The sequence below is a fragment of the Phyllobates terribilis genome, unplaced genomic scaffold, assembly GCF_046119375.1.
Source record: "Phyllobates terribilis strain yellow unplaced genomic scaffold, ASM4611937v1 Scaffold_1__5_contigs__length_1240528914, whole genome shotgun sequence".
NCBI lineage: Eukaryota > Metazoa > Chordata > Amphibia > Anura > Dendrobatidae > Phyllobates > Phyllobates terribilis.
In genome coordinates this window covers 483,297,879-483,323,189 of record NW_027362761.1, presented here as the reverse complement: position 1 = coordinate 483,323,189, position 25,311 = coordinate 483,297,879, and the positions used below count along the sequence as shown (strand labels likewise).

The window sequence follows — 25,311 nt, the reverse complement described above, 5'->3', positions numbered from 1 at the left end:
GTGTGTGTTTGATGTGACCACCCTTTGCCTTCAAAATAGCAGAAAGCATCATTTCTTCTAGGGGCACAACATTTTTGAAGGAATTCTGCAGGGAAGTTATCCCAAACATCTTGTATGAACTACAGATCTTCTGTTGATGTAGTCTTGCACAAATCCTTCTGTCTATTCACGCAATCCACAACAAATTCTATGACTTTGTGATCAGAGCTCTGCGGAGGCCATACCATCACTTCCAGGACTCCTTGTTCTTATTGACACAGAATAACATTGGCTGTATGTTTGGTGTCATTGTCTTGCTGCAGAATACATTTGAAATCAGAGGCCTCCCTGATGGTATTGCTTGATGGACAAGAATCTGTCTGTTTCTCAGCATTGAGGACACATTATTCTTCACCAAATCCATTTTTTTAAGTGCAGCTTCAAATGTGCAAAGAGCCTCCCTGCTTCACAGTTGCCTGCAGACACTCATTTTTGTACAGCTCTATACCCATTCAGGGAAGCAAACTGCCTTCTGTTACAGCCAAATATTTCACATTTTGACTCATTAGTCCAGAGCATTTACTGCCATTTTTCTGTACCCAGTTCCTATGTTCTCATGCGTAGTCAAATTGCTTGGCCTTGTTTACATGTCAAAAAAGCTGCATGCGTAAAGCAAGGGACGCCCTGGCCGGAACAGTCCCTGGATACCAAAGCAGGAGATAATCGGTGGTGCTGGAGAAGGTGTGTGATGAAGGAGAACACTGTATTCCCCGAAGCGCATTGGTTTGCCTTTTATCCCTTCCAAAAATCATGTGATGCTTCTCTAATTCGTGTAATTAACAGCACCTGTAACTTACCTGTGGCACCTAACAGGTGTTGGCAATAACTAAATCACACTTGCAGCCAGTTAACATGGATTAAAGTTGACTCAACCTCTGTCCTGTGTCCTTGTGTGTACCACATTGAGCATGGAGAAAAGAAAGAAGACCAAAGAACTGTCTGAGGACTTGAGAAACCAAATTGTGAGGAAGCATGAGCAATCTCAAGGCTACAAGTCCATCTCCAAAGACCTGAATGTTCCTGTGTCTTCCGTGCACAGTGTCATCAAGAAGTTTAAATCCTATGGCACTGTGGCTAACCTCCCTAGATGTGGACGGAAAAGAAAAATTGAGAGATTTCAACGCAAGATAATAATAATAATAATCTTTATTTTTATATAGCGCTAACATATTCCACAGCTCTTTACATACATTATCGTCGCTGTCCCCATCGGGGCTCACAATCTAGATTCCCTATCAGTATGTCTTTGGAGTGTGGGAGGAAACCCACGCAAACACAGGGAGAACATACAAACTCCTTACAGATGTTGTTCTTGGTGGGATGTGAACCCAGGACCCCAGCGCTGCAAGGCTGCAGTGCTAACCACTGCGCCACCGTGCCGCAAGATTGTGCGGATGGTGGGTAAAGAACCTCGACTAACATCCAAACAAGTCCAAGCTGCCCTGCAGTCCGAGGGTACAACAGTGTCAACCCCTACTATCCATCGGCGTCTGAATGAAAAGGGACTGTATGGTAGGATACCCAGGAAGACCCCACTTCTTACCCCGAAACATAAAAAAGCCAGGCTGGAGTTTGCCAAAACTTACCTGAGAAAGCCTAAAACGTTTTGGAAGAATGTTCTCTGGTCAGATGAGACAAAAGTAGAGCTTTTTGGGAAAAAGCATCAACATAGAGTGTACAGGAAAAAAAAAGAGGCATTCAAAGAAAAGAACACGGTCCCTACAGTCAAACATGGCGGAGGTTTCCTGATGTTTTGGGGTTGCTTTGCTGCCTCTGGCACTGGACTGCTTGACCGTGTGCATGGCATTATGAAGTCTGAAGACTACCAACAAATTTTGCAGCATAATGTAGGGCCCAGTGTGAGAAAGCTGGGTCTCCCTCAGAGGTCATGGGTCTTCCAGCAGGACAATGACCCAAAACACACTTCCAAAAGCACTATAAAATGGTTTGAGAGAAAGCACTGGAGACTTCTAAGGTGGCCAGCAATGAGTCCAGACCTGAATCCCATAGAACACCTGTGGAGAGATCTCAAAATGGCAGTTTGGAGAAGGCATCCTTCAAATATCAGGAACCTGGAGCAGTTTGCCAAAGAAGAATGGTCTACAATTCCAGGAGAGCATTGTAAGAAACTCATTGATGGTTACAGGAAGCGGTTGTTCGCAGTTATTTTGGCTAAAGGTTGTGCAACCAAGTATTAGGCTGAGGGTGCCAATACTTTTGTCTGGCCCATTTTTGGAGTTTTGTGTGAAATGATCAATGATTTGATTTTTGCTTCATTCTCTTTTGTGTTTTTTCCTTGCAAGCAAATTAAATGAAGATAATAATACCAAAGAATTTGTGATTGCAATCATTTTCAGGAAGAAACTGAGTATTATCCGACAGAATAGCAGGGGTGCCAATACTTTTGGCCACCACTGTATCTGCGCATTACATTTTTTGTGTCCTATAAATATATTTGCAATATCTACTCCTGTATGTTTTAATCTTTGTATATTGGGCAATTAATATATGGTCATAGAGAAGTCAGTGGGATACAATTCAACTACGACCGCTCCTACCTTATATGCTCATGGGGTAAACGTGACAAATAATAAAAATGAATATCCTAAAGTACTCCTTCAGTATATATCATTATTTCATTATTGTATTTACCATGTTTTAATTCCTTTTCCATGAGGCTACCATTATTTAGTTGTAGATAGGGTAGTGAGTTACATTTTAATTATGACCGCTCCTTTTTATTGTATCGGGGCCAAGCGTGAGCTATGAGAAGGAGTTATCCAAGTAGTGGACAACTTCTTTAAATAAGGGCCATAAAATTACAATAAAATTTAACTCCTCACTGCTAATAATTAGAACACCCCCTTTCATTAAATGTGTCAGTTACACCCAATTAGCAGTTAGACTGCTATGATTTTACATATATATATTTATGTGTGGATGACACACAGGATCAACAGAGCTGAGTTTGTCACTTCACTGCTGATCAATGAGGGAGGATTCAGGAGACTCACTGAGTGTGTGGTTCGCTTGAGGAGCAGGCGTTGCTTTCCATGGATGCTGCTGTGTAAATGAATGGCACAAGTGATCCGCATTGCAAATCTGAGTTTGTCGCTGCACGGCTGATCCAGTGTGTCATTGATGTACATAACATCCACACAGATCAGCTCTTGCTCCCCATTTGAAGCATAGAATTTGCATTTTTTTTCCCCACGCTTCGAACATGCTTTTTGTTCTAAGCGGCGAGATCTTGCTGTTTAGGAGAGAGTATGTTCTTCCGGGGAGTGATGTAATGCCGCTAGCCATGCCAGGAATTTATTGTTCGACTGCCTGGAGGTGACTTTCCACAGAAAGTTGGCAGCTTGCCCTACATCTCATGGTATGTGAATCACTTAAACTTTATATAGTTTATAAGGCCGAAAAAAGACAAGCGTCCATCCAGTTCAGCCTATTTCTTGTGCACTGCAGCTATTCCGCAGCGTTGATCCAGGGGAAGGCAAAAAAACCCCATGCGGTATAGGCCAATTTACATCATTGAGGAAAAATTCACTTCCCGACTCCAATCTGGCAGTCAGATTAAATCCCTGGATTAATTAACTATCACTAAGCATAAGATGTAATTTTATTGTTCTCAAGAAAGGCGTCCAGGCCTCTCTTGAACTCATTAAGTGAGTTGGACATCACCACTTCCTCTCCCAGAGAGTTCCAGAGTCTCACGGCTCTGACCGTAAAGAATCCCCTTCTATGCTGGTGCAGGAACCTCCTTTCCTCCAGACGCATAGTGTGCCCCCTCGTCTTTGTCACCATCCTTGGTATAAACAGGTCATGGGAGAGATCTCTGTACTGCCCCCTGATGTATTTATACATGTTTATGAGGTCTCCCCTAAGCCTTCTCTTTTCCAACGTAAATAGGCCTAATTTTGACAACCTCTCTGGGTATTCTAGTCCCTCCATTCCCTTTATTACCTTAGTCGCCCTCCTTTGTACCCTCTCTAGCTCCAATATGTCTTTCCTGAGCACCGGAGCCCAGAACTGTGCACAATATGCTAAGTGCGGCCTTACTAGCGCTTTATACAGAGGAAGAACAATGTTCTCATCATATGCCCCTATTCCTCTTCTGATACATGCCATGACTCTATTTGCCTTCGCAGCTGCTGCCTGACACTGGGCACTCCAATTTAATTTGCTGTTAACCAAGACGCCCAGGTCCTTCTCCATGTCAGATTTCCCCAACGGTTTCCCATTTAATATGTATGGGTGACTGCTGTTTTTCTTTCCCATGTGCATGACCTTACATTTATCGGCATTGAACCCCAACCCCATTGAACCCCAACCCCATTGAACCAATCATATAAAATATGATTAAAATAAAATAATTTTTTTCATAAAAAAAAATACGGTTTTGGTGATAAATACTCTTTAAGGATTATGTTCATTCTGCATTATTATTATTATTATTATTATATTTATTTATTTTTTTTAGACAAAAAAATGTGTTAAGTGAAATTTATAGCCGAAATCAACATGGGTTTATAACAAGGAGTTCAGATCTGATGCAGTTTTTGAAGTTTTTTTTATTTTCGACATTTTTTTTGCAGTCTTTTTGTGGTGTTCTTTTCTTTTTTTTTAAGAGGTTTTACCCTTTCTGGGGTGGAAAATTCTGACATGGTTGTTTTTTTTAATCACAGTAGAATCCATGCGGTTTTTGATGAGGTGTTCAGTCCTGATGCTTTTATGCTGATGTTTTTAACTCTGGTTTGAGGAAGTTTTACACATTTTTTTCTTTTGACAAAATCTTCCAATTCCAGGTTGAAAAAAAAACCTTTTTGTCATAGTATCTCTACATGTAAAATTAAAATGCTTAAATTGTATTTGTATAATGTAAGAGTAAACAAATTTTTATTCTGTACTCTGAATCCATGGATAGACCTTTCAGAAATATAAATTGCTCTTAAAACCGAAAGAAGTCTAGGTAAAGACTGTACTGTCAGAACTGTAATAGAAATATTAAGACTTTCCAGAGATGACAAGACATAACCTTAGGGTATCATGGTTATACAGTAAGGAACAGGTAGAGAAGAATTATTCCCATCCAATCTGTTACCATGCGGGATGGATCTGTCATAATAATGTATGGGTGAAAAGGGAAGAGACCTAAAAGTAGATGTAGACGTTTAATGAAGATGGCATGTGAACTATATTTTCAAGGACAATTAATCATGATAAAATCTCTTCATTCAGACTGAAACTTTGTATTTAACTAAAATCTATCAGGGGCTACAGAGATGACAAATTTGGGTTAAGGTCGTTTTTCAAAATTGAGGGTTTTGGAGTCAGATGCTTATTTTATTAATACGAGAATGTCCTATATGCTTGTTCCATAGACTCATTTCAATGGGTGTAATTCTTCGTTTTTCATCTTGTCTTAAATACCAGCAAATTTTTATTTGCTTTTGAATGCACTTGTATGGCATGCTCTATTTCAATGTTCCTCAATCTGTGGCTCTCCAGCTGTTGAAAACCTACAACTTTCATCATTGTTTGAAGCTGATGCAGATTGTAATTTTGCAGCACTTGAGAGTCACCGGCTTGGGAGTACTACTCTGTTATACTGTCTGGAAGATCTAAAACTTCCCACCAAAAACACTTCACTTTTGCAGGACACATGTCTTTTTTTCATCCTCTAAATATGTGTTTGGATCAGGGGTGCATAACATTTTTGGTCCAAGGGCCACATTGTCATACTGAACCAATCCAAAGGGCCGCAATTTTTTTTTAAAGGGGTGCTTACATGAATACATCACCAGAACCATCGTCAGTACATCAGAACCAAGTATTGAGTATTTGAGAAAAAAATCATGGACTGTTCCTTTTTCTGCCTGGCGCTACAGACATCACAGAAAAGCACCGGGTTTTTATGGACTGTCCATAAACTTACGAATGGTTGGCAACCCAATCACCCTCATGAAGTAAAATTTTGAGCTTTTCATGAGCCGTGTGATCTGAATGTTCTCCTTTTGGGAGAGTATGTCATGGAACTTGTCGCAGTTCTTAGGATTTTTCCACAATGTGCAAGCAGCTACTGTAGCTTCTCTGTAAAGCTTTGACCCAGTCTCTGGTTATGGTTGAGAAGAGCTTAAAACCTTCCCTTACACATTAAAGTCAGCTGAACCCTCCAGTACTGGCCAACAATCTACTGTGTATGGAGGTCTCCCGATTCTTCCACAACAGTAATTACCACGCTGTTGACAGATTGAATTCAAATGGGCAGCACGGTGGCTCAGTGGTTAGCACTGCAGTCTTGCAGCAGCGCTGGGGTCCTGGGTTCAAATCCCACCAAGGACAACATCTGCAAGGAGTTAGTATGTTCTCCCCGTGTTTGCATGGGTTTCTGCTAGTTCTTCGGTTTCCTCCCACACTCCAGAGACTTACTGATTGGGGCTCACAATCTAAATTCCCTATGGGGACAGTGATGATGATGTCTGTAAAGCACTGCGGAAAATGATGGTGCTATATAAATATGTATAATAATGATAAATGTCTGATCCTTTTGTTTTCCAACTAAATAAGAAGCCTCGACAAGAGTTTGGTGGCTTTCTGTACACTTCCCCACTGGAAACACATGAAGGGCTCAATGACCCAAATTTACAACGTCATGGGGATCTATGAGGCTGCTAGTTTGGGTCATTAGACTCGTCACCACGGCACGTCATCACTTTCCATCTCTCTCAATGAGGTCTTATTCATCAGAATGTCACAAACTGACTGCGAACCATGGACCTAGTTCTGGAAAAAGTCCAGTTGGTAATATATTAAATGTCAAATCCAAATGAATAACACAAGAAAATATCACATTTGTTTGTTTTTTTTTCTTTTATTGTGGAACCAAGTTTGTTTCCTTTACATCAAATATCCTCAGTGGAAGTGGGGTATTGCACACAAATATCATAAAAGCACTACATATTACTTCACTGTAAACTAATGTTCTACATTAGATATGAATCGGTAGAATAGAAGTGATGCGGGATTATAAGACGATACCATACACAGCTGCAGACTGACACAAACACCATTCAGAACGAGAGAGGAGTGAGGACCTTCCCAGCCAACCACAAGACTGATCCTGTCCAAGAGATGGAAGATAGACCGCGGCATGCATACGTGTTAGCATTAGCATAGTTCATTGCTGCCAATTATTCCTTGTTATTACAGCCCAGTCTTGAGGGATTGTTACTTGTGGCTTCTTAGCATCCGAAGCCTGAAGCTATAGTAGTGCGGAGAAGCTTGTGTAAATCGTTTATATTCACTTGTGTTAAAATCTCTTTGTTACAAGTCTTAACCAAAACTATGAATAAAGCCTTTCAGCCATCTAATATTTCACTGTGGATTTAAGTGTGTACATTTAGGTTTGTTCTTAGTTTTTTTTTCTTCAATTGCAATTGGAAAAAAATGGTTTGATGTAAGTCCTTAATGGGTGAGCAAATAGTCATACTCATCCTGGTGTACAACATAGCTTCTTCTGGATCTTAACGGCAAAAGGATGGTGTCACTGGCCTAAAACTAAATGGTTTGTCTATTGTAAAGTAAAATTGCAAATGCTATATCCAGAAATTCCAGTTGTTTCCCGGTAATGGAACCTGTCATGCACACAGTGAGACGCTGTAGACATCAAGATGTATGTACTAATGTGGATAGCTCAAAATTAGTATGAAGCTAGACCCACACATGACTGTCAGGCATCACTGCTGACAAGACGCTGTCCCTCAGGCTGCTTTCACGTGGACATAAAACAGGCACATTTTAGTGTCTAGATTACGACTGCAACAGCCGGACCTTCTGCAATTCATGTGGATGTAAATCATCAAAGAACCAAACTATAGAAGGTCTGTATGGTGCAGCTGTCGTATGACTATGTGAAGATGGCCTTGTGGCATCATGACTGCTGCTGTCTTGTCTATGAGTCGTGTTTTAGACTTTCACGACTAAAGGTTGGTAGTCTTGTCACAGTAGTGACATTGTATGTAAACCATGAAAAAAAAGTTAAGTGTAATTAAAAGTTTGTGAACCCGGGTTTAGTAATTTAGGAAGAATAGTAGTCCTCAAATTTTGTTGTACGGCTCCCAGCGGACTTGGACAAACAGTAGATCTATCACTGGAAATTCATCACCAAATGACGGAGCCATGATAGAATTTTCTAGTTGATGACATGCTTTGTAGATCATCTTCGTGATGTATTTATTACATACAACCAGTGATGCTGCCCCCATGTGCGGATGACAGGCTCGCTTTCAAGTTGCATTATTGATTTATTTTCCTACTTGTAAAGTCTGCACCATTTACATGAAACATCAGCTTTCATCCACTATTCTGTACCCCTTCATCATACAGTTACAAAGAATAAACTCTACTCTTATCATATGGAATGTGATCTATACATAGTATACGTTATTGTCCTGCAATCACTCAATATTCCTACAAAACATAAAATACATTTGTTGGCAGCAGAAAGAAAAGTCTATTTCTGTTCAGAATCCTAAAAGCAGATTGTAGCTAATACAGAGAATATTTACACTGACACCGGATGTAAGGAAGCTAAGGATATTTTATGTGGCACAATTCATTAAAGATCTAAATAACATATCGACCAGGAAAGACGAGAGAGAAATGCCCTCTGGTGATTTGTTCCATAAAGTTAATATGTTGCCCCTTTAATTCAGCATGCTCAGGAAATAAGTATGCAGTATACATTGAATTGAGGGGTGTAATTAGATAGCGTTTCAATAGCTTCCCTGAAAAATTTTATAATGCTTCTGCTTCTAAATGTCTCATCTGGCTGGCTTGGAATTGTAGATTCTGAATGAATAAATGTTTTAAGGGGCTTTGCGGTTGCCGTCCTTTATGGTAAAAAGGTTACAATGCACCTTGGGACCTTAAAAGGTTTGAATATAGTAAAAGACTATCCTTATCACGTTGAAGGACAATTAGACTTATTTTACACCATCCCAACATGAACATGTCATGTATTTAGAAGAAGAAATTCTATATTTTTAAAGGGATTTTGTTAAATTCAATAAACACCTTCTAGAAACAGAGCTATCCCATGTCTTGTGTCTGGTATTGCAATTCATCCATGATGAAACGAACGAGGCTAGACTGCAAAACCACACAAGACCATGGATGATAGCAGTATAATGTCTTAAAAAAAAAAAGCAGTGTCCGTTCGGATAAATGACTATGTGACATTGAGGACCAGTTTCTTGATGGATTAAATAATGAACGTGTTGCATTCAATGGGTGATCATTAACACCTTTATATTATTAAGTACAAACTGTATTCGACCAGAAGAAGCTCAGGTGAAACTTTCAGGTGCCTGTCTGAATGAGTCTTACAAATAAGCTAGTGAGATTAAATGGAATCTGTCAGCAGGATTTCACCCCTGAAACTATTTATATGCCCATGTAGCTCTTTCAAAGGCAAGTCCAGCAATACCTTTACATGGCCAGTCCATTCCTCTGTTACTGAGAAATCAGCATTTGAACTGATATGCAAATGAGGCGGAAAAGCTATTTGTAGATCTGAAGCCTCTGTCACTCCAGCTCTACTCCCCCAGCACCCTCTTTTCCTGCTTGATTGACAGCTCTTGTGCTTGAAGTCACACAGCATAGATGTTGTCAGTCAAGGAGGAGGAGGCAGATCTAGGTGGGGAAAAGAGCTGGATTGACAGAGGCTTCAGATCTACAAATAGCTCTTCAGCTTCATTTGCATATCAATTCAAACACTGATTTCTCAGTAATGGAGGAACGACTGGACATGTAAAGAGGTATTTCTGGACTTGTGTGTGAAAGAGCTACATACATGCTACATATCAATTGTTTGGGGGGTGAAATTCTGTTTACAGATTCCCTTTAAATGGGTAAGTAAAATTTGATATGGACATATTGGGACAGGCAACTAAATATTTACAATGACTTTTGAGTTTTACCCTTTTACAACCCTGTGTATCATATAATCATGTTAGCAGTACAAGTGAACACAACTGGTAAATGTGTGTGGCAGAATTACCTGTCTATCTTACATTCCAGTGCATTCCATTTAATTTATTCCAACTGAACATATTGACTAATATAAAAAAAAATAAGATAAGCAGAGAAAAAAAATATAATCATACATAAATAGCAAAGCAATAAATATCATTGCTTGTAAAAAAAAATCTCCTAATTCACAGCATTAACTGGACTGTAAGTCCAACAAAGAACCAAACATCAAAAGTGCAAATAAAATAGTGTTACATAATGAAAAAAATAAATAACAAATTATAATACAAAACATCAATTCAGTGGCATCACAAAACTCACAAGCTGTGAGTAGGACAGTGCATTTAAATAATTTAAAGCATTGATTAATAACATCTTTACATTCTGATACCTTTACCTATAAAGCTGCAGTAATTGATTATGTCACATACATAAGCAAAGGCCATGAGATGCACCCATCACCCATGAACTGTAGAGGGCAAACATATACCTCATTGTGTAATGATCTTCATGAGCACGTATTCTATAGAAGGCATTGGTCACAACGTGAAGCTCTCCAGCTAGTAAACAACTACTCCCAGCATGCCCTGGCAGCATATGGCTGGAGGTTGTAGTTGAGCATCTTCGGTGAAGAGCTGCAGTTTGGTGACCAGTGCTGTACTGTCTCCGAAACTGGTGACATCATCAAAGTAAGAGGCATAGTCACATATCCTCCTGACAAGATGTCTGCCTCCACTGTCATAAAATGACAGGTACAATTCAAGATGATGTCCAGAATTAGAAAAAAAAAAGTTTCTGCTTGTTTTCAAGAAACAGTGCCACTCTTCTTCATGGGCTTACCAGTCACAGCTAATGGATAAGAGTGGCCTTCTTTTTCAAAATAAAACCCTTGTTTTCTAATTTTGGACAATTCCTTGAAAGATGTTGTCCACTACTTTAACCTTGATGGCCTATCCTTAGTATAGGTCATCAATGTCTGATCGGTGGGGGTGCGACATCCGGCACCCACGCGGCTCAGCTGTTCTCGGTGTTGGCGGTAGCTGGAACTGCTCAGTTACAGAGCTGCACAGCCCCGCTCCGTCCACGGAATACTAGCTGCGGCCACGTACTGCACATCTGCCCCCTATTGATTTGAATAGGGGGCGGATGTGCATGACCCAGCCGTGGCCACTATACAACTGACCGAGTTGTGCTGAGCAGCTCTGTAACTTGGCAGTTCTGAATGCTGCCAATACTGAGAAGAGCTGATCTGCGGGAGTGCCGGGTGTCGCGCCCCCACCGATCAGACATTGATGGCCTATCCTAATGATAGGTCATCAACGTTGAAGTAGTGAACAACCTCTTTAATACTTCAGATAAAACCATTTCCATTCCAATGGTAATTGGGAGAATTCTTTGCAATTACTTTGCCATCAACTAATATTAAATGTTTTTTTGCACTAAGTATAATAAAAGGAAGAAACTCAGTAACCACTCTTAAAATCAGAAATTTTCCTTTCCTTACTCCTCTAAAAGGAACATTTATCATCACACAGCCACGGCAGGCAAAAGAACTTTGCTTGCGAACTCAAAAACTAAAAATCATAAAAAAATGGAGTTTATATTTTCTACATACAATAAAAAAGGGTCTGTACATCTTTTTCAAATCTTTGTAAAAACAAGAAACATGTAACGGAGGAGGAGGGTCAAGTCAACAAGGATCGAAAGAAAAAGAACACTCAATCTTTAACTTGCCTGGCAAAGCAATCATCACACAGTCATTGTGAATTAATGCAGTAGAGTAATTGTCATCCCGGTGTGTCCCGTCAGCTCAGCTCTTGCCACCGTACAAGCATGCACACACTTCTGAATTTACGACCTTGCATACTTTTGTACACTTGCTGACTGAAGTTAAAAAATAAGTGCATTAAGTATCTTTGTACATTCAAGTCACTTCCTAAGGCAAATTATCTACCAAATGTACTCCCGAGTGCTTTGGTATTTTGCTTCTGTGTACTGACTGTGATTCAAAATATGCGAAATTCGGAGGTTTGGTAAGATGAATTTAGCGGGAGTATGCCTCAGACACAATGCTTATTTTTTCAACCTGTACAGGTATATTTATCATGGCATGATTATAACAGGTATACTATTAAAGATATTAGAAGTGGTTGGGCCGCTGATTTTGTTTTTTACCATTTTTTGCAAATTTTCCCAAATGTTTTAATGGAAGGATGGACCAAAACTCAGACCCTGTTACTGTGACAATAGGACACCAAATACTGATAGTAACCAACTGTCCTCCGGGCTCCATCTTGCAGATCCCAAGTTGTGCGCCTGCAAATGACAATATAGCAGTATAACAAAAAGTAAAGTAGTAATTAGCCAGGTATTACTGACGGAGAGATGCCACAATCATGAGCCATTATACAGGTCCTGCTTCTGGGCTCTCATTGTCTTTCAGTCTTGAAGAAAGTTTCCAGCCGGGGCTAAGGTGAATGAATGTGTTCAAGAGCATGTCCTAAAAACCTGTATAATAAACCTGGATAGCAGAGCTTGCAGTGACGTGAACGTTTTAGTTTGCCATGAAGATAATATATTACTGTTATCTGTGTCGCCATAACACAGGACAGCAGTGGGCAATATATAGTTCTGAAGATAGTTCTAATCTGTAGGTGACATTTCTGGTAATCACTGTGATCTGGTGAGGGAATGGGCAGTGATTTCACAGTTCAATTTTGCATGCTGGGAAGGATTCATCTTGCATAACGACTGTGCTGCTACTCGCTAGTACCATAATATTGAGGTCCTGCTGTTTTTCATGTGTCTCCTGGTACCATTCTCGCATCACTTCTGAATCATGGGTTGGAATAAGTGTGACCTGTAATTAAGGAAATGGGTATATTGTTAGTTTCATAAATTATCTGAAAAAAATGTCTCATTTAATGGGAACCTTTCATATGAAAAAAAACGATTAACCTGCAGATCATAGAATCCTTGAATGTTAGAGTTTGAAGGGACCTCCAGGGTCATCGTGTCCATCCCCCTGCTCAATGCAGGATTCACTAAACCATCTCAGACAGACATGTCTGTCCAGCCTCTGTTTGAAGACTTCTCCCTGTACTTCTCCCTGTATCTTCTCCCTTTCAGTTTCATCCCATTGCTTCTCGTGTTTTCAAGTGCATATGAGAATAAGAATGATCCCTCTACACTGTGACGTCCTATCAGATATTTGTAGACAGCTACTAAGGCTCCTCTTAGCCTTCTTTTTTGCAATCTATAAACATTCCCATATCCTTTAACCGTTCCTCATAGGACATAGTTTGCAGTCCACTCACCATCCTGGTAGCTCCTCTCTGAACTTGCTACAATTTTTCAATGTCTTTTTTAAAATGTGATGCCCAAAACTGGAAACGGTATTCCAGATGGGACTTGACCAAGGAGGCGTACAGGGGGATAATTATTTCATGTGATCTAGACTCTTAATACATCCCAGAACTGTGTTTGCCTTTTTTTGCTGCTTGCTGCTGCATCACACTATTGACTCATGTGCAGTCTGTGATCTATTAGTATACCCAACTCTTTTTCATATGTGCTGTTGCTTAGTTCTTTTCCTCCCATTCTGCAAATGTAATTTTCATTTTTCTTGCCCAGATGCAGAATCTCACATTTCTCCCTGTTAAATACCATTCTATTTGTTGCTGCCCATTGTTCAAGCTTATCTAGATCCTTCTGAATCCTTTCTCTGTCTTCTCTAGTGTTAGCTATCCCTCCTAGCTTTGCATTGTCTGCAAATTTGATTAGTTTACCTTCAGTTCCCTTATCTAGATAATTTATAAAAATGTTGAACAACACTGGGGCCAGGACAGAGCCTTGTGGTACCCCACTTGAAACACTCTGCCAATTTGCTGTGCAACCATTTATTGCCACTCTTTGAGTACGATCACTGAGCCAGTTATGAATCCACCTAAACGTAGCCTTGTCAATCCCATACTTTAATTTTTCAGTCATTTTTTCAATATGGATAGTATGAGATACTTTAGCAAATGCTTTGCTGAAGTCGAGATATACTATATCTACTGCATTTCCCTGATCCACCCAGTCAGTGATTCCATCATAGAAGGAAATTAGATTAGTCTGGCTTGACTTGTTTGCTACAAACCCATGCTGGTTGTGGTTAATTACTGTATTCTTATCCAAGTACTTACTGGTACATACACACTGTTTAATAATTTGTTCAAAGACCTTTCCTTGTATAGAAATAAAGCTCACTGGCCTGTAATTTCCTGGCTCCATCTTCTTTCCTGGCTCCATCTTCTTTCATTTTTTGAAGATAGGGACAATATTTGCCTTCTCTAATCTCCTGGGACTTCTCCTGTTCTCCAGGATTTTTCAAAGATTCTGGCTAGTGGTTCTGCAATTTCCTCTGCTATCTCTTTCCATACCTTAGGATGGAATTCATCTGGACCAGGAGATTTAAATTAATATAAATTAGCTAAGTGTTCCCTCACCAACTCTTTGTTTATAGATACTGTGGATTCTTTTATTCCTTCGATAGCACAGTGAAAATCAGTTGATGTTACATTCTTTTTCTTAGAGAACACAGATGCAAAATAGGAATTTAAAAGTTTGGCCTTCTCAACATCATTTTTGACCACATCACCCTTTTCATCCTGTAAAAATCCTATAGCATTTTTGGCTTTTCTCTTGCTTTTGACATACCCCCAAAATCCTTTTTTTTATTGCTTTAGGTCTCCCTTGCAAGCCTCACTTCATTACCGGCTTTAGCTCTTCTAACGCTTGCCCCGCATTCCCTGCAGACAGCATTATATTCTTCTTTAGATATGTCTCCCTCTTTCCATTTAATATAGATTTATTTTTTCCTTTTGCGTTTAAGTTCTGTGTTCATCCATCCTGGTCTCTTTAAATGCTTCCAATTCTTCCTTCTTTTTGGGATCGTTACTGATTGTGCAGTGAGAATTTCATTTAGCAAAATCTCCCATCCTTCTTGGACATTTCTGTCCTTTAGAACAGTTGTTCTCAACTCCAGTCCTCAAGACCCACCAACAGATCATATTTTCAGGATTTCCTTAGTATTGCACAGGTGCTGGAATTATTACCTGTGTAATACTAATGAAATGCTGAAAACATGATCTGTTGGTGGGTCTTGGGGACTGGAGTTGAGAACCACTGCTTTAGAACATCCAGCCATTTTACCTTTCCTACCCTCTTTAAAATCTGCCTGTCTGAAGTCCAACCTTAAAGTCTGAGTCCTCGCTGGTCTTGTAATCCAAAATTCGAGGATGGCATGATCGCTGCCTCCTAAATTCCCAGCCACCTTTACTTGGATATAGGGTTAATCTGTAGGTAAAGAGTGTTCTGAAGTCGTGCAGCCGCTGCACTGAGGCCCCCAAATGCTGGGAGGAAATTAACTTTATTCCTCCCGGCAGTCTCAGGCTATCAGTCATGGAGGCGCAGCTGATATGACTTCAGTCGCTGCTCAGTATATAGTGATAGGCAGCTGTAACCGCGCCGTGGAACTGACTGACATTCGGCTTTGCATTGCATCAGTACAGGGACGACTGTCAGTCATTGCCAGGGCGTGGTTATGTGGCGGCCCTGAGGGTTCAGTCACCACAGAGGTACTGCACCTCACCCAGAGGTGTGGCATCTCCTTCTCTCAGGTAAGGATGGAGTACTGCCCGGGACCCTAACACCTGCACTCAACACTACACTACTTCAGGCCGGCTGGAAGGGCATTATGCACTTCTTCTGCTGCCCTGTCCCTGGCTGGAGTGGGGGGAACCAAAAGTGAGGGGGAACCAAGTAGTGGGTGTGGGTGGAGGACGCAGACTAGGGGAGCACTTAAAGAATATATATAAAAAGAGAAGCCATCTTAGAAAGTGAGCGCAGTCAGTTCAGTCAGAGGAGGAGAAGTGAAGGGAGCAGAGGCTCTTCAGGAGCTCTGCTCAGGAGGCAGGCTCGGCCTGTCATGCCCAAGGCTGAGAGAGGAGTGGGAGCATCGGAGGAAGGCTCCAGTAGCAGAAGAGATCCCAGGGGGTATGGTGAGTGCAGGACGGCACCCGTACGCCTGAATCTGCCAGGCATCAGAGGGATCAGGCCGCAAGAAGGGAACCGGTCCCTGGACTAGCCGAGTTACTTTAAGTCTCAGCTAGAAAACCGGAGGCTTCTGCACTTTCAAGGTGCAGTTGCCACATCCGCACCTAAGCCGCCGAAAAGGGCACCAAGCCAGGTCCGGGAACTTCAAGTTGCCCAGAGGGATCTCAAGGTACCTGATCGGGACTTTTTGTGGCAGGGCGCAGGGCAGGAGGGAGAGACCCAGCGCGGGAAGTCGGCTAAGAAAGGAACATACAGAGAGGGGTCCCGTTAAGTGCTCTTGAGAAACTTGAGGGAGTGCTGAACCCCTGCCTGGTAAACGCAGCGCGACGTGGGAGACTGTCAGCTATCTAGTGCTACCTGAGGAACCTAAATAACTGTGAGTAAACTCGGATGACTGCACCCCACTGTTTCTGTCAGTTATTTCTACCACGTTATCGCTCCTGCACTACAACGCCCAGCATCACCATCTGCACCTACACTGCCCTGGAGCTGAGCTCTGCCTGTGGAGAGCCGCACCAACCCAGCTGCCCTAACATCTGCTCCAGAAGTCTGCAGCAGCGCTGGTACCCATTACCGGGAACCACAGGTGGCGTCACGAGACAAAACTGTTATTCATCTCCCCAAGCAACCAACCCCCTTTTAAGAGTGACCCCAGGGTACGGGCCCCGGAGCCGACCGCCGTGACATCCCAAGAAGGTAAAGGCCCGGGTACCGAGTCCCCCATATCCCCCTGGGCGAGTCAGTTACAGCTGCTTATCACTACTGAAGCCGCATCTCTATGACTGAAAGCCATAGACCCCCTATCTGCAGGTTAATAGCATTTTTTGACATGACAGGTTTCCTTTAAAGGGGTTGTAAACTGACATTACACCTTAACCCGTCTGAAGCTGCCTCTGCATGTATCATGGAGGTAGCTTGGCAGGTTGTTATCGGGCCCTGCACAGCTGAATTACTGTACAAGGAAAGCTTAGAAAGAGATACATATGCTAAACCAGTGCTGCAGCCCCTTCATTCTTAAGATTGGGGAGGTCCCAGATGTCAATCACCTACTGATCATAAAGGAACGTTAGTTTTCTTTTTACGAAGGCAAAAAAAGACTCAATTTACAGCAAAAGGTAAATTCACCTATTCTCATGATCTTGCAAGCACTATTTTTATATCAGGCAGTTACTGTTAGCAGTAAACTTTTATGATATTGAATGTGAATTAAGTTAACAATAAACTATAAAAATGTACTATACCTGCATATTGCTTCCCCACTGATCCTTTCCTTCCAGAAGAGCATCCAGGACAGCCCTGCTTGGTTCTCCAGCTGCGGCATCATTTCCACTCACTACATAATATGAGGATCGCACTCGTTTGAAAAACTCTACATCAACATTTTTGCTACTGCTGTGATTAGGTATATACACCAGGTCCAGGTACACCGGCGGTCCCGGGGGCACTGCGGATGATTTTGTTGTCTTTGTGGCGCCACTTCCTGAAAATCAAATACAGGTAAAACTAAGCAAACAGTAGTGTTTTTTTGCTTATTTTTTTAAATTAAAGTCTGTTCTCTATCTATATATTTAGGGGTAAGGGATGACAGGGTGTTATTCAGACTGATTTTCCAACACATGCGATAGACTTTTGTAAAGAAAAGTGAACCCATTGTTTGAAGTTACGTTTTTGGAAGCCATTGGCTGTATGCATAGGGGGCTGTGCAGAAAAAGCTGAAACGAATATGTCACTTATAGAGCAGATTTATTTCACAACCTGTAAATCCCCATTTATAACACATCATGCCTTCCTTTGAACTGTGCTCCATTGCTTAATTTGTGCATGCAGTTACAAGGCAATAATTAGCACTTTTATTTTTCAAGATCTCTGCTACATTCAAGGCAGTACATGGGAACATGTTAAGGTGGTGCAAGATTATCTTGAATGAGCGTTTATAGGAACACTCTTTTTACCACAATCTTGTAGTGTAAACAGGCTGCCAATCACCAGATGAATGAGAAAAACACTTGTCCGACAGATGAAATGATCGTTTAGGTCGAACAATAGATCATCGTTCTCGGCAGCACATTTGTAAACAGGACCTGTGCTGCCAAGAAAAATGGCAGCCCATGTGCACTGAATGATCTATTACAGAAGTTTTAGCGCACATTTAAGGAGCAGTCTGCCTGTGTAAGAAGGCTATTAAACAACAGCTCAGCCACTTTGAATTGCATGGTGCAGGAATGCATTACCACGTACAATTGTGGACAGCTGTGGCACTGTTTTTCGAGGAACATAGTCATTTTTTCGAATCATGTAAGACCCCTTTTATAGGTAAAACCTTGAACACAAACTAAGTACACAGCATCCGTCCCTTGGTTGTTGCTCAAGAAATAGCAATTACGCTGCTGGTTGCACTATTACCGTTCAGTTAACATTCCTAACTTTGCTAAAAACTTTTTACTGCAGTAATTTCTCAGACTAGTCTTTGAGACATCTAGTGCTCGACTTTCTATAGAGGTATGTGGAGATGCCCAGACATTTGTCCGCAGCATCTGTAATTCATATAACACATTGTTAATAAAATTGTAGTTTTATAGTTAGTTATTCTCGTATGGAAAGGGTCACTGTCATCTAAAGGGTTTAGAATATTGATGGTCTATTGTTAGGCCACAGCACCTTTAAGTAACTGATTGACGAGGATTCCTGTAGTCAGATCACTACAGACCTAATAATAGTCTTTCTTAATTATGGGCCATCAATATTCTAAACCATGAAAACCCCTTTATGTAGATAAATACTTTTTTTTGTTACATACCTGCTATATAGAGCTATACATATTTCAGACAATAATTTATTGTTATTCTATAAATGTAATTAAAGGGATTGTATGGGGTTAGGAACAGAAGCACAGTGATAGGTTGTGTCTGATATTGCAGCTCAATTCTATTGGGGCTGATTTGCAATACCATACACAGCCTGTGGACAGATGTGGCACTATTTTTTGAAGAAGGCAACCATATTTCCCTACTTCTGAGCAACAGCTCGGCTTCTTTTTTTTTACTTTGTTAAAGGATTAAAGCTGTAGTGTGATTGGTTACTATGGTCAAGAAGAATAATTTTGCAGTTAGACATTTTAGATAAGTAAAACTTTATAGAAAAATTGTGTAATTTAAAAAAATGTCTCAAGTGATCAATTAAAATATACCCGACTTACCTGTGGATCCAGTTTTAGTTGATTTTGTTGCACTTGTATTGGATGCGTTCTTGGTTTCCTTATCCTTCTCCTCCACCTTTGCAGCTTTGGGGTCAGTAATTGAACCACTTTTTGGACCCTTCTCTACCGAATCTTTCTTTTTTGGAGCAACACTCTTGGAACTTCTCTCTAAACTTTCTTTGATTGGTCCAGGTTTAGGTGATGCTGCTGAAAGCTTAGATTTGCTATCACTCTTTCTAGCTGGAGAAGATGATTTGGTTTTCCCTCCTGCTTTTTTAGTTTTTCCTTTTTCTTTTATATCTTTTTTCATAGGCTTGCCTAAACTTGGGTCAACAGGTATAGTTTCTGGATCCATCATTGAGACGTCCGGGTGCCTAGGAGATGGGCTTGGATCCTGCATGGGAATTGGAGGAGGATCCATATGTTTATAAGTTACTGTTTTATCAGTAGGGATTGTTTCAGATTCATCTTCAGAATCTATGTTTGCGTCTGCTGTTATAGAAGGACACTCTTCAGTTTCTGGTGGAACATCTGAATCTGTCTGAGATGGGGCTGATTCACTAACTGAGGTTGGAGGTGTTTCATCACATTGACGTCCTTTCTGTTTTCCTCCTGAAGGTGGCTGGGCTCCTCCAAGTTGAGCTAGTGGCTTGTCTAACTCCTGAGTTTGTTCCTCACTTGCAAACCATTCTAAAGGATTTGGATTAATGAAAGAAGGTGACAGTTCTGTTTTGGGGTGTTTATACTCACATGCAGAAACAAGACACAAATCAACTTCTTGTCGGTTCTCAGCAAAAGGTGACTTATCAGAAACAGAAAATCTATCATTCATCTCACGAGAATAACTATAAGCCTCACATAAGTTATTCCTGACATCTAAATCTGCTGAATAAGCAAAGGGATTTGTATTATGTAAAACTGAGGGTTCCTTTACTGCCCTTGATTGAAAGCCAAATGGTTCATCAGATGAAATTGGTACAGATGATGCTACTGAACCGTAACCCATTGACAGATCATATTTTGCACATGGAGGTTCAACTGTACCAGGTGACTGTCTAAGTGAAGATGGTGCTGGAGTTAATGGAGAAGCATCTGTTTCAGGAGAGAGCTTTCCTTGCATAAAATATTCCTGCTCTAGTATTGGTGGGGAGTAAAGTGGCATATCTGTATTTTGAACTACGTCTTTCAAGGAATCTTCCTCTTTCAAAGGGGAACCCGTTTGTGAAGGTGTGTGTGCAGATGAAGTAGATGGTGATGCCTCTACCTGAGGTTCAGTTGCTGCATGTTCTTGATTTTTTTCTGCGGTATATCGATTGTCAATTGAAATCCTGTTACCAAAATAAGAGTCTTGATGGTCTGATGGACTATATTCTACTTCAGTTGGTCCATTTTCTGATATATGTAGCATACTAGAAGCTACTGCAGGGTGTTCTGGTGATTGTCTACTAAAGTCCATGGCAAAAGATTGCTCTGGTGATTCCTGACTGAACTCCATTGTTGACTGCTCTGGTGATCTCTGTTCTTGGAGTGAAGATGTGGATTTTCCTGTTCTAGGTGAGAAATCAGGTGGCGATATAGACATTGGGCGGGGACACTCCTCTCTAGATGGTGATATTTCTGTTTCGTGAAATGTGGTGGGTGTCTGAACAACAGAGACTGACAGGGAGTCATCTACTTCTGTGGAATGGGGAGACCCAACTTCTGCATGAAGAGAAGGGGAAACATCATCTGTAGTTGGCTCTGGGAATGAACTGGTAGCAACAGAAGCTGTGGAAACTGATGCCACACCTTCTATGTGAGAGTAAGTGTCTTCTGCAACATTTTCATCTACTGGAGTGGCTGATTTATCTGATGCAGTGCCTTCAGAAATAGACATCTTTGTATCCTCCTTAAATAAGATAAATGGGTTAGTGCTTATCTGAGTGGGAGAAAATTCTCCTGCAATTTTTCCTCCATCATGTACATTGGATGCCATACTTTTAGTTTCAAAATGAGCACCAAGTGCTTTGCTCTTCTCTTGTATGACATCAGATGACATCTCAGACACAGGACTAATCTGAGAGGGAGAATGTCCTTCAGCAATGCTAGCTTGTCCTGAGGATGACTTAACATTAGAGGTTAAAAAGATATCATAGGGAGTCTCTGATCCAATTAATGGTGGGCTGCGTAATGGTGATAAAACTTTTTCAATTGGAAATTCAGAATCTGGCACTGGTTCATCCATGGGACTTATTCTAGGGCTTTCATTCTTTTCTTTATCATCATAGAATTCGAACACGACATTGACAGATGACTTCTCTATATTTTCTGTTGGAAGGCTTGTGCCCTTTTCTTCTGTTGGTGACTGGTAGTAAGGTGTGTGGCCAGCACTCCCAGCAGCAGATTGGGAAGGAGATGCTACTTCTAAGGTTTTATCATCTGGGCTTGGACACTGTTCTGTCACTTCTTGAACTTCATCATGCAATGGTGGCAAGACACCAAGATCAGATGTTTTAATTTCATTAGGGGTCAGGTCAAAATTAACACTTCGCTCACTCAGTGGTGTCTTAGAAATTGGTGATGGAAGCACTGGACTTTTACTTGGACTTAGCTTATCATCAGACTCGTAATCATCCTGTATTTGTAAATTTGCAGAACTTTTTATTTCACTGGTTCCATACACGTAAGCTTCACGTAGCGCTGATTTGGAGAATTTGTCTTCTTCTAGAGATGAAGGTGGTGAGATTGTTGATGCTGAAGCACTGTATTCTTTGCCATCAGTAGCATCAGCTTTTGAACCATCAGACAAACTATTCAATTCATCAGGTATTGGAGAAACCCTTGTTTTTTCAAATTCCTGGGAACACAACATTGCCTCATATTTAGTGATGTTCACATACTCTTGTGATGGGGATTCACTTTCCTCATTGTTTGTCTCATCACTCATCACATCTCTTGGTGTTGACATATCATCCATTGGAGTTGGCTCACTAGATATTTCAATGGTTGAATGAGTAAAGCCTGATGTAGCAGTAAATTCTTCGGGCTGATCTTCTCTATTTTCTTCATCAGATACTGTTGTTTCACTCTCAGAACCGCCAGGTAAAGTCTCATCGTGAATTGAAGCTCCTGGCTCTACAGCAGGTGACTGAGGCTCAGAAGTTTTGGATGGTGTAGAAGATAAGACATATTTATCTTCAGTGTCACTAACAAGTTCAAACTTCTCTTTGGCTGCAGCATTATAATGGCATTCAACATCTAGCTTTTCTGTTTCCTGATCATCTTTTGCTTCATCTGTTTTATCTTCATCTGCCTCTTCTTCTGTTTCCTCTACATCTTCTTGTTCATCTGCTGCCTCAGAATCGGCATTGTCTTCTTGACTATGATGCTTGCCTTTCAAATTCTGGAATGCATCAGTATCAACTTCTTCATCAGTTTCAGCTGACTCGATGGCGTGGGGTTCACCCAGTGAAGCTCTTTCTTCCATATCTTCCACCTGTTCCTCAACCGCCTCTGTCTCTGCTTTTTCTTCATAGTCACCAGCTTCAGATGATTCTTCAAGCCCTGTTCCTTCATCTTCATATTTGTCATTTTCATCTGTCCTGTGCTTTTCAATGATTTCTAATTCCTCTGGAGTCCGTTCACATTCACCTTCTGTAGTAGTTATTCCTTCATCTGGTGAATCTGCAGGTTCTTCACTGCTAGGATTATCTTTCTTGATAATATAAGAATCAGTCTGTACAATGACTACTTCATCCCTAGGAGACAGTGCCTGTAGTTGCGGCTTCCCTTCTCCACTGAATTTGACTTCATCTTGGAGGTCTTCAAAGTCCTTTGTTAAATCTTCGGGAGAAGACATAAGAGATCTTTGTGATACCAGATCTAAAATATTTTCAGCAGCGCCAGCAGAAGCTTTAATAGATGCTGCTGCTGCAGCTACAGCTGCCGTGGCTGCAACAGCACCTGCAGCTGCCAGTGGCTTCTTCTCAGAAACTTTTTTAATTACTTTTGATTTTTCCTTTGCTTTGTTAGTAGCAGCTGCTTCCTTTTTAGTAGATTCTTCTTTCTTTTGCACTTTTCCTTTAGCAGCAAGCTTTTTAGCATCAGGAGTTGCTGATACTTTCTTAGTTTCTTTTGAAGGTTTCTTGGTTTCTTTTTTTGCATCCTTCTCTTTTTCCTCTTTCTTAACTTCTTTTTTCAAGTCTTTCTGAGAATTTTCTTTTTTTACATCCTTTTTAACTTCCTTTTTGTCATCCTTCTTTACTTCTTTCCTGACCTCTTTTTTTACTTTGTCTTCCTTAACTTCCTTTTTCAGTTTGTCTTCCTTAAAGTCTTTTTTAGGTTTTTCTTCCTTAACTTCTTTCTTGAGTTTGTCTTCTTTAACTTCCTTCTTTAGTTTATCTTCCTTTTTAACTGGAGTTTTGTCTTCCTTCTTTGGTGCTTCTTTCTTTACATCATCAGATTTTGCTTTTATTTCCTTTTTTACTGCTTTTTCCTTTATGACTTTGGGCTTAACGTCAGCCTTCTGTTTTTCAATATTTTCTGATTTAATGACTGGCTCCTCTTTGTGTGAAACAGGCTTTTCTGCTGAGGATTTGGCTTCATTTTTTACAAGCTTTTTAACAGGTGTTTTCTCCTTGTCTACCTTTTCTGCGGGTTCGGGGTGGCTGCTTTTTACTGCTTCTGAATGCTCTTCTCTTGATTCTTTTTTCACTGGTTTGCTGGAAGTAGTTTTTGTGGACTTAAGACTCTCTTTGCTTTCTGCCCTCTGCTTCATCTTTGCCTGCTTTACTGCAGGGCTAGAAATAGTATCACTTAGGTCTTTCTGTGTTATGACAGGTTGTTTCAAAAAGTCCAGATGTTTGAGCTTTTCAAGGCCTTCAAGTATTTGATATTGTGTAGTATTTCCTGGAAACAAGACTCTTACTATTTTCTCAGAAGGATTTGATGGATGCCATACAATAAGAGAGGAAATTGAAGTTAAATAATTAATGGGTACATCAACTTCTTGACCATTAGGTAACACCAAGCCAGCTTTTTCTTTGCTGGTGCCTGACCACTGCTGCATAAAATGCTGAGTTTCTTTGCTTCCCTTTAATGGATTCAACACATACATCTCAAGTTTTCCTACACCCATTTTTTGAAACAGGATAATGGGTTCAATAGAGTTTCCAACACTTCTGAACAGAGGTTCTGGTTTCATAGATAGTTTACTTAAGTACTGAAGTGTAAAATTAGCTTCTTCTATGCTTCTTCTAACTTTAAAGTTGGGTTCTGGGTTTTTCATATTCTCTGGAACATTAAGAAAGACAACTCCAAGGTCTGGAGAGATAAGATTTTTCATCCAATCACTGTTGGTTGTTGACCCTTGAGACTGCTCCTCTTCAAGCTCACATATTTTCCTTTGAAGCATACTATTGATTCCAGGCAGATTATCATCTCCAATGTGGGTGAGCAATATTGAATCCACCCTATCTAAATGTCTAATGAGTTTCCAAAAGCAGGATTTTCTCTCAGATCCACCATTAATGAGCATGTTAAAGCCATTCACAGCAAATAAAGCAGAGTCACCCCTTCCTCCTGGGAAAATATAGCAACATGGCTTTGAAAGCTTCAGAAAGCCACCAGATGTGGGTGGTTCTAAAATGTCAAAAGGTGATGGTATTTCCACAGATTCTGATAGGTATTCTGTAAATTCAGAAAGTCCTTCCATTTCAGGCAAAACTGAAGATGAGTTGAGTTTCATATTGATGAAATCTTGAAGGTTGTGTCTCTCTAAATTAGAATTCTTCCAATGTCCTTCTTCAGGACAAAAAAGGGTAAGGCTTGCTTTATTTGCAGGATGTGTATTGCTCAAAAGTTCACCAATCTACATATGGAGACAAAAAAAATGTATTTAACAATGAATAATGGAATGAAACACAATGATCCTAAAACTAAAACAGGTAAAACATGAAAACATT

General features: G+C 40.6%; 1 protein-coding gene across 1 annotated transcript in view; it reads right to left on the bottom strand.

The window, feature by feature from the left end:
- Nucleotides 1-6,893: 6,893 nt before the first annotated feature.
- MAP1B (microtubule associated protein 1B) overlaps nucleotides 6,894-25,311 on the bottom strand; it is a 135,022-nt gene continuing 116,604 nt past the window's right edge. Inside the window, exons 5-7 of the mRNA XM_073679594.1 lie at nucleotides 19,370-25,217; nucleotides 17,415-17,653; nucleotides 6,894-12,934 (exon numbers count right to left, since the gene is read on the bottom strand). Coding sequence (XP_073535695.1) covers nucleotides 12,779-12,934; nucleotides 17,415-17,653; nucleotides 19,370-25,217 — 6,243 coding nt within the window. The 3' untranslated portion in view covers nucleotides 6,894-12,778. The remainder of the gene's footprint in view (nucleotides 12,935-17,414; nucleotides 17,654-19,369; nucleotides 25,218-25,311) is intronic.